Raw genomic sequence first — 19,531 nt, 5'->3', positions numbered from 1 at the left:
TTGTGTGCGTGTGATTAACCAAGGTATAAAATATCAGGCCAAAATGAATTATTCAGTGAGTAACTTAGAAGACAATTTGCTCGGGAGTTTCAAATTTGTGTCTGTCTAATAAAATCTGTCAAATGAGGAGCAATAGGACACCTCACAAGTTCTTGTATGAGGAAACCATGGAGTCATTAAATTCTGATCGATTTTGAACCAAAAACTTCTCAGACTTTTCAAAAATCACTGTTTCTTATTTTGTGCATGAACAGCACAGTTTTGCCATTATACCAAAATAAACAGAAGCATAATTTTGTAATGGACAAGAAATTTCTAAAATGTATTTATTAGTAGCATGTATGTGATTTTTTAAAATGTAGGTTTTAGAAAAAGGAATATAATGTCTGTCTTTACAAATTACAGAAACGCAAGTGTATGGTTGGCCTTGCATTTAAATGAGCTGTGACATAAGGAACTGCATAAAGTGATGACAAATATAAAGTTCTTGCGCTGTGGTGTTTATCATGGCTGCAGTGCTTCTCTGCAGCCCTGATTTTACTCCTATAAGCACCTTTCCACAGCTTTTGAGCTTCATCCTGCTGTCTTTTGTGGACTGGTCCTGGATTGCAGTATTTTGTGTGTGAAGTGGTTTTGGCATTTGTGATTTGAGGGTCTGTGATGAGAGGGACACACAGAAGTTAGTATTTATATTAAATACTTTCTAAACTCAGTAGAGAATACAGAAAGCTCTTCCAAAGGATGACTGAGAGCATGAGAACAGAATCTTTTACTGTAAAGATGCCTGAAGTTAATGGTGTGAATACACTCCCTGGTGATCAAAACATCCCTCTTAAAACTATTCAGTATTAAAAGTAAGGACAAAGTATTTCAAGGAAAAACCTTTTAACATGACAAACGCTTGTCATCTCCAAAAACCCTTAGGTGGTTGTAATTGCTCCCTGTGTAGTCGGATTTTCCTGAGCAGTTCCTCTCAGATCTTTTCTCCAGGCAGACAGAGTCGTCTCTGCTTTCAGGAAGCTCAATCTGCCGTTTTTAAAAGTTCTGCTTTTGAAACACCAATGTAAGATTCCAGTGAAGTTTCTCACAAAAAAAAAAAAGTGAGGGGGGGAAGACGTATATGCCAGAACTTGCCCTGAAATAAAGGTAAAAGAGAGATGCAGAGCTCTAGGGTGTGCGGTACCTGGGGACGGACAAACTTCGCTTTGGGTTTCCTTTTCACTGTGTGGGTAACACCCTCCTGTAGCACGCAGTTGCCCCAAACAGATCTGTACAGTTGGTGGGGCTGGCTTTAGATTTCGAACCATATGTTGATGTATATGGATATCACATCTTCCTGTTTGTTGGCAACACATCCAGAGACAGAGAAGTCTTGACTTGGAAGTACCTTGAAGTGCACAGATGCTGCTGTGGGAGGTGGGAAAGAGACAAGGTACACGTAAATAAGTGGGTAAGGGTTTAGTGAGAATGCGTAAGGTGTGCTTTTATAGATTGGTGGGTTCTTCCGATAACATTCACCATTTTAGAGGCGAAATTGGAGTCCTGCAGTGTGAGGAGTGGGAAATGTAAACCAGTTATTATTCAGGCCCTCAAATATTGAAGTAGCTAGAGGCAAGAACAGTAGCTCAGCAAGCTGCATTCATCAGCTACGTTCATAGCTCCGCTGCTACTTTACTCTCAGACTTTTTGGCATATCTGTTCATCTTTATGTGCTCAAATCTGTCACTTAATAGTTGTAAAGACCTTCGTTCATTAACCACGTTAGACAGAAATAAATGAGGGCAGGTTTGGTTTTACAAATAATACCTTGAGTTTGTTTCATTTTCACTGTTGTCAGCAGTCGAGCAGTTTGGAGTCACAAAGCAAACTCTGTTAAGGCTTAACATGCTAAATATTCTCTCAGCTTATGGCTGCAATGGCTTCTGAAAAACTGTTTGGAGCCATTCCCATTTTTCCCTGCCTTGATTCTGATTGCTTCTTCAATAAATGTGTATCACTTTCCTGTATGAAAAGCGTTCAAGCTACGACAAATGTCAAATTGTTTGATCTGAGACCTCTGCGCTCAGGATCACTGCTTTTACAGAGACACCAGGGCGTTCCAGGCGAAGGTGGGGTGTTTTCAGCCTTTATCTCATTTCATCTTCTGTTTAAGTGAATGAAAGAAGGCCAGTATGAGCTCCAGCTGAGGATAATGGGGGGAAAAAAATCTAAGCCATATAATCTCTAGCATGAGCAAATTGGCCAATAATTATTTTTTTTTTAAATTATGAGAAGTTATTGTACAGAAATATATTAATGTAAAATAGTTGTCTGTCAAGCAACCTGATGTCACACAGTGCAATGACAATGACAACATTACCTGTTGGTGTCAAGTCCTTTATCACATTAATGATGCACTTCACCTAGCCACATTTCAGCTCCACTGGAAAGCACAGAAACTACATTGTAATATTAAACATTTCAGCATATTGTAGCTTTCAAGAAGTAGCAATACCCTTTTATACAGCAGGAATTTGTTTAAATTACTTCCTCCATCTGATCAATGTTAAACTGTATATTGTAAAATATACTCTGTGTTGAAAACTGTGTATGTTCAACTAATAAATTAATAAATTACCAAACAATAAAACTACTAAATTAGGTTTTTGAGCAAGTCTGTCTAGTGCTCCGCTTGAATCCAGAACCCTGGATTCCGTCTTTATGGAAATGATTTATACACTGTGACATTATGTTGAGTTGTATCTGAAACAAAATCTTGCCCCATTTCTTCCTAGTCATGAATCAGTTTCCAACAGGATCCTTTGTTTATGCACTTTCTGTAATTATACTGCAGTTTCCTCGTTAAAAAAGAATGAAGAAAAAATAGCCAGTAAATATCAAGTCCCTTCCAAATATAACTGTCTTTATAGTAATTAAGAAATTACAAATCCCTCTGAGTACAGTCGTGCAGTTCTTCTTTCTCCATTTGCCAACTCAATCAGTACTGTTTTATACAAGAAGAACATGAACAAAAGGCAGCAATCAAAATCAGTTGATTCAATGACCACCTGTTTCTTTTAAATAAAAATAATAATTTAGTGTGAATTCTAGGAGGGGATTGAAAAATCTGCCTTTGAATCATTCTGAACTGTGGTCAGGTTGTCATCTTCTGTACAAGTGGAAAGAAGGAAATAGTTGATTGATAATTGTTGCTGTTAATTAAATACGGGGGTTTTTTCTGTTTGTGTACCTTCTTAACCCTCTTCAGCTTAACAGAGAATAGAAGCAGTCTTAGCAACAGTGACGGGAAAAGAGATTTTTGTAGTTATTTTTGGCTGAGGTGTTATTTATTATCACGGAAGACTTTTCTACAGAACTTGAGAATCCGTCTTCATTTCTGAATGTAATTCTAACCCTTGAACCTATGGATGAATTTGCTTTATTTTGAACTTGCCGTAGCACAGCTGCTTTCAGATGTGCTTGCGTGGGTGTTTGCACAGCGCTCTGCTGCGTGTGTATGCATAAGCTCAGGGCTCTCCTACCTCTGTTGTCTCTGAAATCCATCATGAAAAGAGCCTGCCTCTCCTCTCCTCTCCTCTCCTCTCCTCTCCTCTCCTCTCCTCTCCTCTCCTCTCCTCTCCTCTCCTCTCCTCTCCTCTCCTCTCCTCTCCTCTCCTCTCCTCTCCTCTCCTCTCCTCTCCTCTCCTCTCCTCTCCTCTCCTCTCCTCTCCTCTCCTCTCCTCTCCTATGTTGTACAGTCTTAAAGCCTAGTTTACAATTGTTTCATTGCCTGTATTTTTGCTTTGTCTTGGTTTTCTTATCCCACTGCTACTTCTGTTACTGTAGATTTGAATGCAACTCTGTTTATGCCCTTAACACCTACTGGTATGTGAAGGTGTGTGCGTGGTTTCCCACCCTGCGGATTCCTGAGGAATGAATGCTTTCTGTCAGTTACTGCTTAGAGTAGCTCCAAACAATGAGACTCCAACTTCTGCCTGGAGGTGGGACTCCTGGAAAACATCGGTGCATCATTTCTTACTGAGTAAGAGCGCACGGTTATGTCATTCCTCTCCTTCTCCATTGCAGGCAGGTGCTCTTAGTAGCTATATGTCAACCCGTGGAATTCGGGTGCTTGGCAGGTAGATTTGGAGCTCTACAGAGCCTTGCAGCTGGGGAGGAGTAACCCCAGGAACTGCTGCAGAGCCCAACTGATCTGTAGTTGGCCCTGCTTGGAGCCAGGGGTTGGGCTCGGTGGTCTCCAGAGGTCCCTGCCAGCGTCAGCCCTTCTGTGATCTTGTGAGATTTTCGACTCTTTAAGCAATAGAATTCTTATTTTTTTACTGTCCTTTACTGAAAGCAACAAATTTTTTTACATTGCAGCTCTGAGAGAGGAAATATCAACCCAGCTTTAAGCATTTGTACATTTTGTAATGAAAAGTGATATGATCTTTGTATATCTTTGTATCACTGACTTCATAATGTTACGAAATTATTCCCAAGAGTCTCAAATTCTCTTTGCTTTCCCTTTCCCGTGTACACAGCCTCATTTGGACAGGAAAGAACAAAGCTGGTGACCAGTTAAACAATGACGTTTCTTGCTTCTGGGCTTTGATCATAGAAGACATATTTTAAGCCCTGGAAGTTATTTCCAGTAGAAGCATCTGGCTCCTTGGCTCTCGCAGCTCCTCTAGGTTGAAGCTGCTTTCTCAACTTAAGATGCTGTGCAAATCACCGAGATTTTTGTTACCTCGATAGGAAAATAAATAGCGAACAGAAGAAAGTCACTCAAACAGACACGGTGTCTGAATAGGGTCGTAGGTACTGTAGGTGCTGTTTGAAAGGTGTTTAGAAAAGCTGGGATCTGAAGACTCTCATAAATGAAACGGAAGTTTGCCGGAGGACAGCGTGGAATGAATGTGGGAGTTGGCTCCATACAGAGAGAAACACGCTAGGTTCTTCTTTAATATGTTCTAACTTGGTATTCGCTTGGGGGAGTTAAAGCTGTTTTAAGTAAAATATACGCAGTACAAATTGCAGTGGTTTCATTGATCTGTTAGAGCAGCATTCCCTATGATCCGTACTCTAAATACATTCGGAGAGGGACAAAGGAAGATGTGGGATTCCGTGTTTCTGTCACAGAAAGAAATGTTTAAAGGTTGTGTATTCATGTGGGGAAAACAGACCTGCTGGTCTACTGGGGCTTTTCTGTTGGTAAAGAGGAACAGTGGTCTCCTGTCTCTTATAATGATTTGTATATGTTTTTGTGTGTATGTAATGTATTGTCTCCTCTTCTGTTTTCGATAGAAATTCAAACAGTTAGTACCACAATTTATGTCACTGACATTCAGGAATTATTTTTTTCTTTTGTCTAAGTGAAATAATTTGGGATGATTTAAGCTTACTTTTCCTTTACACCTTTTAAACTTGTGAATAAATATATTTGTAAGTGTTTGGTTGGGGCTGAAGAACAATCCCGGGGTTCTGTCATGGAGGTAGGAAATGGAAAACTGGGTACATTTGCATTTATTTACAAAAAATTGTTCTTTATTGTTGTAGGCCCAGATGCAACCTTAGGACCTTACTGGTCATCTGCTGCAGAGCTCCTTTATTTTTGTAATGGAAAATACAATCTTCCGTTTCTCCCAAAATATTTTTACACTCACATTTTTGCATATTCTGCTTCTTAATGATCATAAAAATAGCAGTTTAGACATCAAAAAAAAGCCTTTCACCAACCATAGGCAGTTTAAAAAATAAATAATCTTATATCCTGCCTAACACCTTGTTAATGTAAATGAGTTGGTATTAATGACTGAAAACACTCATTTTTCCTCCCTACCTTGATCACTAGTATAAGCTCCAGCACTGACAGATCTTCTTCTGATGTGGATTTAAATTCCTTCCGAAAATCTCCCCAGTTCCAGCTGTGACACCTAAAAGACACCAAATGAAAGACAACGGGGTTTGGTCTTCGGTACGTGGTTCTGGTGACACAGTTATAGATACTGTCAGGTCACATCCTATGCAAGGACTTCAACAAGTAATATTATGATGCTGCTTTGTATATAAAATCTCCACAGATACAACCTCACATAAAGTGTTTTTTTGTATATTTTGTACTTAAAAGCAATGTGGTGATTTAATGTCTGCAAAGTTATAGTTGGTTCAATGTTGCTATCAAGGAGAATAAAATTCTAATCAAAAGGGAGCTTTTAGGACGAATTCAGAAATGTAGTGCTCATAAGCTGTTTCGTAATGTGTTAAAGCACAGTTTGACATGTGCTGCGGGTTAACCATGCGCTTTGTTATTGCACACCCCCGTCTTTGATCCAGAAAAATTATGGAATGATTCCTCTCAGGGGGGTGCTTTCCATTGCTGTTCGATAAAGGCAATGGATTCCGTTGTGCGAAGCAAGGAAAGCAGGCAGGGATGCTGCCGAGGGGCAGAATGTAGCTCAGTGGCGGCGCGCAGATGGAAACCGTGCACTGTGGTGAGATGCCTCCGTGTTCTTCTGCTTCCCTCTGCTGGGGCACGCCAGGATACCTGCCCGTCTCCTGGCCAGCCTTGGGAGCAAACCCAAACCCACTTTAGCAGAGCCAGAGCTGGCTGGCTGGGCAAGTCACTTCTGCAAACTCTTCTGTTTATTTTTCAAAGGTTTCTGCTCCTTTTTCGGTTTTCTTTCAATAGGTCCACATAGTGTGAGTCAGCGTATAACACGGGTCTGGTCAGGGTGATTCTGTGGCTGCCTGTCTCTGTAGAAGCATGTCTCAGCTCTGAGACTAACGAAGAATATTTTGATATTTTTCAGAGCTGTGTGGTGTGTAGATGCCCCGTTGCTATTCATCTGTACAGGGATGCCGCACCCATATATGTCGTTATAGGCTCTGTAACTCCAGGCTGCTGTACTGCAGTCAAGCTGCAGAGCACCGGCTAGATTTGTGCCAATTTAAAGGTTTTCCAAAGACAAATATTTGAATGTCTGTGATATTGATTGCCCAGAGTTTCCTTTCCCATTTAATTATATTATATTGCATTCAGTTGTACTTGTAAAAATGGGGGATTGTCTTAATAATAGCAGGGAATTCACTTTTTAGCATGAAAATAGCATTAATTTTAATAGAGCGTATCATTCATCACTCCTTAACAAGTGCTTTTGCATTGCTTTCCCATTGTCAATTCCCCTCTTCATAATTTTGATGGATTTTGGAAACCAAAGTGGGTTTTCCCTTCAGAGTTTCACAATTAATCTACGCCAAGTTTAGTGCAAAGTTCAATTCTCTTGCAAATAGCAGCCACTATTTGGCAGTTCATCTGTCATATCCTGGCTTGGCTCCCTGTGTTTACTATGAAATATGACTGCCAGCTATGCTTTGGGAGTTATTGAAAGTTTACATTGATTGAAAGGGAATATTTGAAGAAAATTTACCAGCGCTTACCTCTAACTCAGTAGTTTAGCTGAAAAATACGAAAGACGATGCTATTTCCGCAGTAATGCATCTAAGTCACTTAATGCATATTGAACCTTAGGAAGTATTAAACTGTATTAACAACTAATAAGTGTTAATTGCTGTTACTAATAGAAGTAAGTAGTACTGGTAATGTAATAATCATTACTAATTTAGTTACTTATAATTAAAGTGCAGACTATTGATCCAAGTGCATGAGAAGCCCATATTAATATAGAGAATAAGATTTAAAAGTTTTATCATGCGGTGGGGTATAGAGAGATCGCTTAGCTTTCTCTGTAGGTTCTCAGACAAATGCATAGGATTTAAACAGAAGAAAAAGGATTAAATACTGATGGAGCATGCACTCTTTTATTTGTTAGCTATTAAACGTTTTTGAGGTTCTTCTATTTACTTCTCCTACGGGGATTTTAGAGAGAGATTTCCTACATGCAAAGTTTCCATTTCGTCAGTAGTTTTGGTACTGTTTTCCTTTGTCTTCTTTTTTTATGCTGTGCCTTGAAGAAGTGACTTTGTGTGTGCTTCTAGAACAATAACTAGTAACAGTCAGAACATACTTGCCGCTCTTTAAAAAAAAATTATTAATTCCTATGGAATTGTTCATTTTAAACATACAGTAGGCATTTTCAAACAACGATAGGAAACTAATATTTATTATAGAAAGCAGATGATGATTCAAATTATATGTATTGACGCATGCAGGGCCAACCTCAAAGTGTCGTCCAGCTTGATTTATTTATTCCTGGGCCTGGTTTTAGTTCCTGGTTTCGTAAGAATGCCTTTGCTGGTGTTCTGTACTTATGCGCAGTTGGGCGCAGGAGTACATGAGCCTTTGCTCATGAGTGCTGCTTGGTACGGAGTGTAGTACATCTGTCCTTGCATGTCACAACATTTTTATGCCACACACCCCCCTGCTTAACTTAATTACCATGTATATTCCATTGATTGGAATGGAATTGTTTGGCAGTGGTTGTGTAATTTCAGTATAGTATACAGGTTCAAGGTATTTAGTAGACATTCAATATATTAATTTCCCATAGTTTTTTCTCCTCTGTATCATTACTTTATGCTCAGAAATATCACTTAGATGTTAAACACAACTTTAAAAATCTCTTTATTCAGTGTCATTCTAGAAGCTGTGGGGTTTGTCCTTCTCAGCAACAGATGTGCTAACCAAAGTAATCTTGAAGTATGTATACTTGTAAGGCAACAAGTCCCCTTATGTCTTCTAAACCAAATAACTGAAGGAAGAATTAGCTTTGAAAATGTGTTTTAAATCATTTGGGAGGCATATAGTGAGAGTTGATCCATCAGATAACCCTTTGGTAAAGCAATGTTCCCATGACCCTGCACCGCAAGACGCATTGGCTATATCTTTAATAAATAACGAAACAGATGTTCTCTGGAGCACTGAATGTCATTCCATTTAGGCTAACTGAGTCTACAAAATAAATATGGTTGTTAGCTGTTTGCATTTCATATCTCAGGCTGTATAACAAACAGAACTCTTGAAATAGTCTCAGTTTGAATTCTGAATGTAAAGTCCTTACTTGTTATGCTGGACACCATAGAATTTCTGTGATCAATTAAGAAAAAAAAATTTCTAGGATCAATAAAAAAAAAATTCACATAAAGAATGCTTACCAAAACAACAAAAAAAAAACCTTCAGAAAGTGTAGCATGGCAAAATACTAAATTTTGAAGGCCAGATTTTGCCTTCTCATAGTCATATTTTTATGAAAATTTCTGCTAGGTGTTCCCACATTTCTTGCATTTCTTGAGAAAGCTCTTATGCTAGAGGAATCCTTCATATTTGAAGAAAGAGTTCGCAGGCTTTCCATTTTGTATAACATGCTGTGCTTTACTTTTGATTTTTTTGAATGCTCTTATTGGCAGATGCAAGTTTGAAAGTTAGTTATAGTAATTATAATAATTATAATAATAATTCTTATATAAAGATATATTAATATAAAATGTAAATAGAATAAAAACATTTTGAGATCTCATTTTGAAATTGTATTTTTATAAAGGATGTTTAAATGTGTGAAAGACCTGGCATTTCACAATTTCCATGGCCTTTCTCTTAGTCTACGAGGCTGTAAAAATCTGCAGGAAAAAAGAAAGTAAGTTAGCAAGAATTGCTTACAACCCCCAATGTATTTTTAAGGAAGGAGAATTACTGCTCTTCCCAACTTCTGATCAAGGTTATGCGGTGATAGTTTTTGCTGAAATGTAGAGGAAAACGGTGTTTCCCAAATCCGTGGTAAAGCCCGTGGCTGGCATGGGAGTGGTCGTCACGGATATCCGAGGTGTGTGACGTGCAGCAGTGCAGGGCTGTCAGGCTGGTTGTTCTGGCAATGCCCATCTGCAGGCGTTGGAACTGGCTGCCCGGGCCTGGGGTACGTGAAGGTCTGTGGCGATGTATGTGAGGAATGAGCCTGCTGTGGGTGACTGTACTGAAGATGCAATTTCTAACTTTCATGTGAACGTTCTTGGTTTTCCGAAGGAGACCTCTACCCCTAGAGAAACAGCAAATGCATTTGGATGTGTTGTACAGTCTTTGGTTTTAAGTGATTTGGGTATATTCCCTTTCACTGGTCCTAAATTAGCAACCATTTGCAAGCTGCTGGTGGCCTTAAAATGTCCTGGTGATAAATTTCTCTGTTGGCAACTCAGATGGGAATAGCAGTCTCAGTAAAATATCTGCTACATGCCAAGTTAGAATTTGTTCACTTTCATTTCTAATACTGTGTATTATAAATTTGCAGCATTTCAAGATGAGCCCATCTTTGAGATCCTGATTTTACAGATGTTTGACTATATTTCCGATCAGCCCTGTAACGAACTCTGACTTCCCCCCTCTCCTGCTGTTGTTTGCGTCATCACGTCGGAGTGGTGATGACGGCACGCTGTGAACAAGCAGACAGGACAGGACACTTTAGCCACAGGCTGAACGCCGTCGTTACACTTCGTGTATGTGCACAGTCAGCATCTGGGAGTGTTAGTGGAGATGAATCATAGGAACAGGCCTGTATTCACTGAGCTGACATCTTCTTTCTTACATCAAAGCAAGGGAAAAACAGGAACCTAGGCTGACATACCTGCGCCGATGTAGGTACCTCTGTAAGGGTTGTAAGCTACGTGCTGGAGTACGTTCTTCTGTAGCATAGGTTGCAGAGCTGGAAAGTTTTTGGTATTTGAAGTAATATATTAAAGGTGCATCAATCTTATTTTTTGCGACCTGAGAATCTCTTTCTGATTTTTCCTTCAGGATCCCAGAAGCAAGCACAAATTTAAGATCCACACATATGGGAGCCCAACGTTTTGTGACCATTGTGGGTCACTGCTATACGGGCTTCTGCACCAAGGGATGAAATGTGACAGTAAGTGAAGTTTTTCTACGTTACCAGAAGGGTGTTTTAGAAAGTAAGTGGAAACACTGGGTAACAGCTTCTTACTTCTTTTCTGTGGAAAATACCATTTCAAATGTCAGATATTTATAGTACTGTTGTATTTCAAGTGGATATTTCAGCATTACTATAATATACTAATGAAAATTACTTCTGTTGCTGAGAACATGGTGTATTGAGCTTGATGTGGCTGAAGGGCATTTGCTCTGGCAGTTCTGAGGAAAACTGGTTTTGGACTGGTCAGGTGAATACACTGTTGAAAACAGAAATTTCTGTTTGGTTGGTAGCCAAGGTCCAATATTTTCCATGCATTTCATTTGTCTTGTAAGTCTCCTGCTACCAAATCTAATAACCAATTTAAAGCTAGCTCTCTTAATTACTAATGCTGGCACAAATTCTCTGTTTTCTTAGTCATATTCCCAGCAAGTCTTTATTCCATTTTCTTTCTTTTTTTTTTTTTTTTTTGCCTTGTACTTCATCAATGATATCTTTAGGTTTCTGAAGTAGATCATTTGGTTCTCTGTTTCATTCGCTGTCTACAAAGTGTATTGTAAGATGGAAACTAGCCATGTCATGCAGTTGAAAAACACGCAGCTGTAAACTGAAAGTCTTACCAAGAGTTTAGCATTGTAATCTTAACTTTCATTTTGCTCCATGCTTGCAGTGTAATCGTATTATTAGCTTCTTATAGCTGTCTGAACCATTTTTGTATCCACAGCCTGTGATATGAATGTTCATAAGCAATGCGTAATAAACGTCCCAAGCCTCTGTGGCATGGATCACACAGAGAAAAGAGGAAGGATTTATCTGAAAGCTGAAGTCACTGGTGACAAACTGGAAGTAACAGGTAAACAACTCATTTTGGAATTTTGCAGGTTTTGTAAATATGTAATATACACTGGGAGCTTAAGTACTTTGGTTAAATCCTGGTGTACTAAAGCCAGTGACAGGGTATTTCCTGAGCATTTCATTCAACGTGTCCGTGAATCAAGAAACACTACGGACTGGTCTTCATAAAAATAAATAGAGAAATGAAAGCTATTGCAATAGCTTTCAGGAATATTAATTAGAAAACCACCGTAATGTCAATTTTTCACGTAGGAAGCAGCCCAGTAGGATAGCTAGCTGTTCGGGAAGCTAGCCATCATCTTAAGAACACAAGAGTTACTCTGAAATTTCATCAGTTGTTTCCTGCATTTCAGAGCATTTAATAAACAAAGGCAACTTGGATTCAATCCCACGTATTACTCCCAGTGAGTTATAAAATAAAGAAATAAATCATCACATTCTGTAAGGTTAAGGTTATTATGATGGGGAGGAGGGAGAGAAAGGAAGGAAAGAGAGGGCGGCAGTTCATTTCTTTGGAAGTGATTTTCGCGGGATTTATGAGCAAGCTTTGGTTGTGGACACACACCCATGCACCCCCACCGACCCATTCCCCATCTGAAGTTGCAGAAAAAATTCTGGAAAATGTATTCTACAAGTTGAAGGACTGTTTTATCCCCCTAAATAGAAATGTAGTAGGTTGTTTAACTGCAACAGAACTTCCTTGTGCTGTGTAGAGAGTGGAGTTTGTTGCTCGGGATCTGCAGAAGGATTTGTATTTACACTGTGTTACATTTGCTCTGTATGTGCTTCCTATTTTAGCTGGTGTCAACTGATCGTGTATCTGATATTTGAAGTGTAAAGTTGGTAGTGAACTTTGTTGCTGATTTGTCCTTTCTGTTGGACACATATACAAAAAATGTTCTTTGTTAATCAGATTGCAGTGTATTTACTCAAAGGGAGAGCACAGGGCAGGAATTAGGATGGACAGAAGTGAAATAAGGGAAGGAATAACAGAAAATGGTATTCATTTTTTCTGTAGGTAGGGACAAGTCTGTAAAATAAATTAAATTCTAAAAGAAAGTCCCAATTTTTTATGGCTCAAAACTTTAAGAAAATTTCAAATATGTGCTGTAGTAACTAGAACCAAAATAGGTATGATATAATGTAGGAAATGGAGAAGCAGTCGTAGAACACCAACTATCAAAAGTTTTTGCCTCAAGAGAGTGCATTGGTTAGTGTGCCATCACAGGTGACCAACCCTGCTTCTTCAGTGAAGACAACTAAAAGGCAACAAATCTTAATATATCACATTAGATGTACACGGATACACCTTTAAAACTGGTACTGCAAGAAACTGAATTCAGTGTCCACACCGTGAAACAAGAACAGGGTACAATGCTGTTACCGCTGCCTGTTTGGTGTTGCAAACAGAATTACATTGAGGGCAGAGTTATAGCAGGACAAAGGAGAGAGGTTTCTTCGGCCACCTCAGCTTCTGCCTTTGTTTCCTGCTGTAGCTGTTGGCAACCTATGGCTGTTAAGTGCTGTGCATTGCCTCAGCTCTGCTCTGTTGAAAGGCTAGAGCCTATTATACGCCATAAGAATGTTCCTTCTCCCTCTGCACTTTTTTGAGGCGTGAAGCTCAGTAGAGACCATACCCCTTGTAGTCAGCAGAAGGGAAATCAGAGCATCGCACAGAATTGTCACAGCTTACCGAACCAGCAAACGTCCCTCCTGTGGCTGTATTCATTCATGGCTTTGTTCTCTCTAAATCCGAATACCTCCATATTCTCCTGTCAAACCTTGTAAAATGCGTTGAAAAGGAGAGGTATGATAAAGTTTAGTTAGAAAGGATCAGAACGGATCCCAAGTGGTACCTAATTGTAGCTTAACTTTTCAAATAGCTTCCTGTCGACGTAGGAGGGGTAAATTTGTCCAAGGTACTGTCATTAACAGAAAGGTGGTTTCACTTAGTGAGGCATTTCGAAGATGGTGATGCAGATTCTGAAAGTAATTGTACCATGAGAGAGAGCTCATTTGAAAGTCATCCAAGTGACAAAATTTAGTATTTTCGTTAATCTAGGACACTCTGCAGTAAGGTTCTTAAATGTGGCTGAAACTTTCTGGCACAACGCACATAATTTGACAAGTAACATATACATGTTTTCTGATGATTCAGCAGGTTTATAATCCTTTTAGGGACAAAAACGCTTGTCACAAGTCTTCATGGTCCCAAAGCACTATAAAACAATTACATAAATAGGTATACTTTTAGTTCACAGTTTTATGTGAAAAGGTCTTGTCTAAAATATGAATATGGTAAAATTGTTACAGATATTTTGTAGGTTTTCTTCAGCTCTTTTTGGTGTGAGTGTACTTGGCAAATGCTGTTACTTCTGTGTTTTTATAAAGAATACATTTGCATCCCACAATTAAGTAGGTTTCTGGACAACAAGAACAATGTTTACTATAACCTTGTTATGTATATAACAATTGCAGTGCTGTTAAATCGTGTCGGTTGAGGCTTGTCAGCATTTCCGAGCTTTCAGAAAATTTGTTTAAATAAAAATGACAGTTGACCTGAAAGTAAGCTTGGATGTTTTGGGTTTTTTTTAATCAAAAATACTTACAGGTTAAGCCCAGACCAGGTAAAGTTTCAGATACCTTTTGTGCATGTTTAACTGAAAAGAGAAATTAACAATTTTCCCTTAGTTCATGGACATACTGCTGTACAAACATTTTGAACTCCTTTGCTCCCAGTATGGCATGACTTCTTAAATATTTGTTGACAAAACCTGTGTTAGGCTATACAGTTCCCAGAGCTGCCAAGCACAATACCACTGCCTTTAGATTCAGGAAAGGAGGTGAATTAAATGTCCAGGAGGTTTAGGAACAGCAGGAAGAATAATCAATGACTGGCTGTTTGCTTTGAGCCTTTGCCTGAAGCTTTTTCAAAGGAATTGCTCCATAGGTGTTGAATTCCTTCAGCTGAATTCCTTAATATCTCTGCTCTGCATCCTGTTTTGGTTGTTAATTAGCTCCTGCTGGTTCTTTCATAGCCAGCCTTCATTGCATGCAAAGCATTTGTGCTGCTAAATGCAGACGTGCCACTCTGGTTGGCATCTTGCAAAGACCTTTGATGGGCAACTCGGCCATCCCAGCTCCAGGCAGGAAAGCCGATGGAGGACGCAGCACGCTTAATGACCACTGCAAGCTACGGTCGTTTGGGGGACACCGTTGAGTACAGTTGTTGCAATTTGTCTTTACTTCTGCATAATTGGTTTGAGGGTTTTGTGGTAGCTTTTCTTTCCAAAAAAGGCCACAGTACATGGTGTCTTACTAAGTGTTTTCCCAATAAAACACTGTAAATCATACTGGGGTTTTTTTCCCAGTGAATACTAGGAAAGAGGCAAGGCAGAGTACTGCCAGATGGAGTTGGCCAGTGGTTCAGTCAGATTATCTAAAATATGTAAGTACTGTGGCAGGTTTTGAGTTGGACTAATGGTGGGAATGATGCAGTCCTGTATGTAAACACACTTAATTCCAATTTACTGGGTCAGATCTTCAATCTGGGTGCTTAAAGGTAGACATACAGTCTTTTGTGTGTGAATGTTGGAGGCTGCAACGCTTTTTCGCAAAGAAGTAGGAATTTTGTATTGGTATTCTTTGCCAAAACCTTACCATCTTCCCAGCGCTAGTCAATATGCCACATTCAGTGCTCATTTGTGTTGCAATTCTTAAATATCAATGGTTTGTTTTATAGCTCCCATCTTCAGAGTTGCATTGCGTATTAATAATTTATTGCCCTTGCAGTAAATAAACTTTGTAGTTTTCTTGTTATAGGAACTGTCTTGAACTGCTTTTTTCTGAAATCATTGAATTTGTGACCTTTTCCTAGGTTGGATTGACTTGGAGATTCTGCTTTTAGGCACACTAAAGCAGTTTTTGCTGTTCTTAATCTATGATTTTTGCACTGAATTTTCTTCCTTCTGATGAGCGTTAAAAGTTTTGTCACTCTTACTTTACTTCTTGACCCATCTTATAATTTGGGGCTCTGCTGAGTGAGTTTGTAGGTGGTAGAATCACAGTTTCGAATTTTTATTTTTGAATTATTTTTATAGTGAGTGAACAATAACCTTTGTGAGAAAATAACCCCATCTGGTGCGCTGACATATAAAAAGCTGCCACATTATTGGGATCCTAAACTGTGACCTATGAGTTGCGGGGAGTTGGATTGGCAGCGGCTGCCGACAGAGCTGCCCTCCCGACCCAGGCCCCACCAGTTTAGAGGCAGGGTGTTGGCAACTCACTGACAGCTAATGCACCCTGCTGTTACATAAACGTTATTAAAATGTACATATACACAGCCCAGAGTTTTCAAGGGTTTTAAGAGTATTTTTCTTCTCTGAAAGAATACAGAAAATCTCATTTTATTCTTCAGTGATGCTTCAGCTGTTTGAAGGAGGAGGAAACCCGGCTGTAATCTGTGCAGAGGTTGGGAGCACATAACAGGCTCTCCAACAATCATCTCCCTAGGAGTTCTGGACTCCCCACTGTACATTTTTCAAATTATTTATGAACGTATGAATGCTGAGCCACCCTATGGCACTGCATATTAATGTCTTGTCACACCACTTGCTGTGGAGGGCCGAGTTAAGAGCCTCTGCCCAAACAATCTTGAGAGACAAACTGGAGAATTTTGGCACATTTCTAGATTCTCATGAAAATTTTTTCCTTAGACCCGACCACACACACACTCTAATAATTTTATTTATGATTGTCTAAGTCAGTATTAGTATCTTTTTTCATTAGCATTAATTTAATTATATTCTGCAACAGATTTTAAAGTGGAGCAAGTATGAATATTCTCTCTATCTGACCAGCTTTTAGTATCAAATACCCATAAAGTGATCCCAAATAATTACTTGCATGTGGGAGGCGTTTTTAATATCTCAAAGAACGTGAATCGCACATTTTGTCTCACTAATATCTCTCTCTTCTGTCATTCCCAGAATCTGCAGGGTTGCTGCATTCGTTACAGAAAGAGCTCTGCCTTTAACAAATGCCAGCCCCAGCAGCAACGGAATGCTCCCCATTTCATTCATTAAAGTTACTTTACTGTGAGGAAACAGACAGTACATAGGATTTAAATGAAACATTAGTTTTTCAGAAGTGGCCATCTGCATACATATAAAAATGTATCTAAATAGCTCTATATTTGTGTAAGAATATGAACAGATAAGAATTAGAGATTTAATAGTCTGAATCCCTTTTCAGACGATTTGGTGCATCTTGTGTTAAGACTTATGTTTTATTAAGTAACTGTCCTATCCAGTAGTACACATTTTTTTATTATGATAATTTTTTGAAGGTAATCTTAGTTTACGAGTAAAATGCAGTTTCTCCTATGAAATTTCCAGCTAAAACTAGAGAACCTATTGCAGGCTCAAGCATATATTAAGTAGCGTTAGAGATGATGGTACATTTTTGTACTAGTAGAGAATATCCTAATAAATACAGAGGAATGAAGTATCATGCAACGTTGGATCATTTTTCATCTTGTTCTAGGAATGAAATTAATCATCTGTTTCTTGTGTGTAAATCACCTGTGAAGTGCGGGTGTTCCAATAGTGGACATTCATGGTGTTGCCATCTTTCGGGATTCAGGAAACGGTGTGTAATGGGTAGGCACTGATCTCAGGAGGGAAGTTAAAAGAAATTTCAGCTGGGCACAGGAGCAGGTATGGAATAGAAAAAAGTCTTGTCTCAGAAAGCCCTTTTAGTGGCTGAAAACTGTGCAGAAATTGGAAATTGTCTGAAAAGCAGGATTTGTTTTGGAGCCAGTTGTACATGTGGGTCACAACCTGCTTCAGAAAGCAAGAATTCAGTGATAGTTTTAATAAAATCTTATGATAAATCTTTAATGAAATCTGAGCAGCTTTGGATTTTGCATATTGAGGGTACAAGAACACAATTTGGAAGAAAGACTGTTTTCAGTAATGGGTAAATCTTTTAAACTGTGTTTAAGGGGGGTGCTGTCACTCCCCTAAGTCATCTGTAAACTGGTCAGATCACTGGAATCTGTACCAGAATCTTCTTCAGCAAGTAGCGGGAATTATGAAATAATTTACTAATGCTTTATTGTGAGAAGACAGAACCTTTATGATGTAGCGGAGCTAACAAAGGTCTCACTTGATTTTCATTTTGCTGGATAGCTCACGAGACGTGACCGTTTGAGACTTGAAGCCTCTTCTAAAAGCAGCTATTCACATGTAGTTGAGAGACTTCTGCTTATCTAAGCTGCCTGTAGGGAGTAAAAGATTGGCAAGAAATGGTTGCTGTGATTAGTAAATTGTTTTATTATCAACATTTGGGAATTCAGGAAAAAGGTAGCTGTGACTCACTTGAAAAGGAACTGAGTAAACTCATGCTGCTAATAATTCAGCTTTGTTATAGGCACGGAAACATTTATTTACTCATTCCCGTGACTAAATTTGTTTGCTGGTATCACAAGAAGTCATAAATCCATAACTGCATATGGCTTGCAACTTCTGACCTATACAGTCTCATGGAAAAAGTTCTGGTTTTGTCATCTGCGCTCTGAATTCCTCAACATTCTGCTTGGACTTCTTCTCTTTACTTAAAATGTCAGTTGTTCTCTACCAGCCCACTCTGTCTTATTTAGGTATTTATTTAAAGTATGAATACCTAAGAACCAGCTCTATATTTGCTTATGTCTTTACGCTATTCCTGGCAAAGTGAGCATCCCAGTTTTAGGCATGGCTTCTGGGCGAGTGCTGCTGGGTTATAAGTAGCCCATAATAGAACACCCATAGGGCAGTCACCAAATAGACCCCTTTTTCTACTGACTAAACATTTATGATCTCTTCTTCATTAACAATGAGGAGGAAAATGGTCCTTTTTTCCTTATGGCAAGTTGTCAACTATTGCTGTTTTTTAGAAGGAAAACCTGGGCAAGGTTGGATTTGTTAGAAAGTTCAATATATGCTTCTCTTCTCTCTCTTTTCATCTGTGTGCTTTCTCAGTCCCCGTCAAGAGTCTAATCTGGACAAAATGGTAGGAAATTTAACTTCTACCAGCTACTTTGCTCAGTACAGAGGTCATTATCATGTATAAGAGTTTCAACATAAGGCTGGTAAGTGGTATTCCACGTTTCTGTCCAAGTTACGCTCCAAGTGATGCTGAACTGTCTCTCACTTCACGCATCTATACATTAGAGTAACATCTCTATCACAGTGTTGCTATAGCAGAATTCAGCCGCAGTAAGTTGTATTTTCTTGGAGTTATTTTTCATTTATCTTTTTCGGTTTCAGCCACACACAAAAAGTGCCTTTGTTGGAGATGGCAAATCTCTTCTTCTTGTCAATCCTCTTATAGAAACCTGACCTATCCTGTTAAAAATAGGGTGTCCTTAAAGAGGTGGAGCACTTAGATGCTAGTTCTTTATAAGCACTGTTTAGCACAAGTATCATCATGCTGTTTCCTCAAGAAAAGTAGTGCAAAGTCAGTTGAAAAAAGATGTCTAAGGGTACTAATTATGCCGACAAAAGTACAAATGGGCCAGATATCTTAAAACAAGGAGTGAGATAATGACTTCTTTGGCAGCCTGTATTTAGTAGATGTTGCATCTTTCCTTTCCAATTCATCTCTGAGCTTCTCTTATTCCTGTATTTAGAGAGCTTTTTTCTTTTTCTTTGTTTGCTGCAAAAGAAAGTAGTAGTCTTACACAGGCTGCCATGTCCTCCCACTATCAGTGTTGTTTTCTGGGCTCGGCATCATGTATCGAGGCTAATTGGTGATGGCTTTCTCCAGGGAGCTCCCCAGAG

General features: G+C 39.0%; 1 protein-coding gene across 2 annotated transcripts in view; it reads left to right on the top strand.

The window, feature by feature from the left end:
* Window positions 1-19,531, top strand: part of PRKCA (protein kinase C alpha) — a 160,880-nt gene that overhangs the window by 88,609 nt on the left and 52,740 nt on the right. For both annotated transcript variants that reach the window (XM_075441308.1, XM_075441309.1), the window contains exons 4-5: window positions 10,718-10,829; window positions 11,575-11,703. In XM_075441308.1, coding sequence (XP_075297423.1) covers window positions 10,718-10,829; window positions 11,575-11,703 — 241 coding nt within the window. The remainder of the gene's footprint in view (window positions 1-10,717; window positions 10,830-11,574; window positions 11,704-19,531) is intronic.

This window comes from Opisthocomus hoazin, chromosome 21 (assembly GCF_030867145.1).
Source record: "Opisthocomus hoazin isolate bOpiHoa1 chromosome 21, bOpiHoa1.hap1, whole genome shotgun sequence".
In the NCBI taxonomy this organism is placed as follows: Eukaryota; Metazoa; Chordata; class Aves; order Opisthocomiformes; family Opisthocomidae; genus Opisthocomus; species Opisthocomus hoazin.
This window is presented reverse-complemented; position numbering and strand designations above follow the sequence as displayed.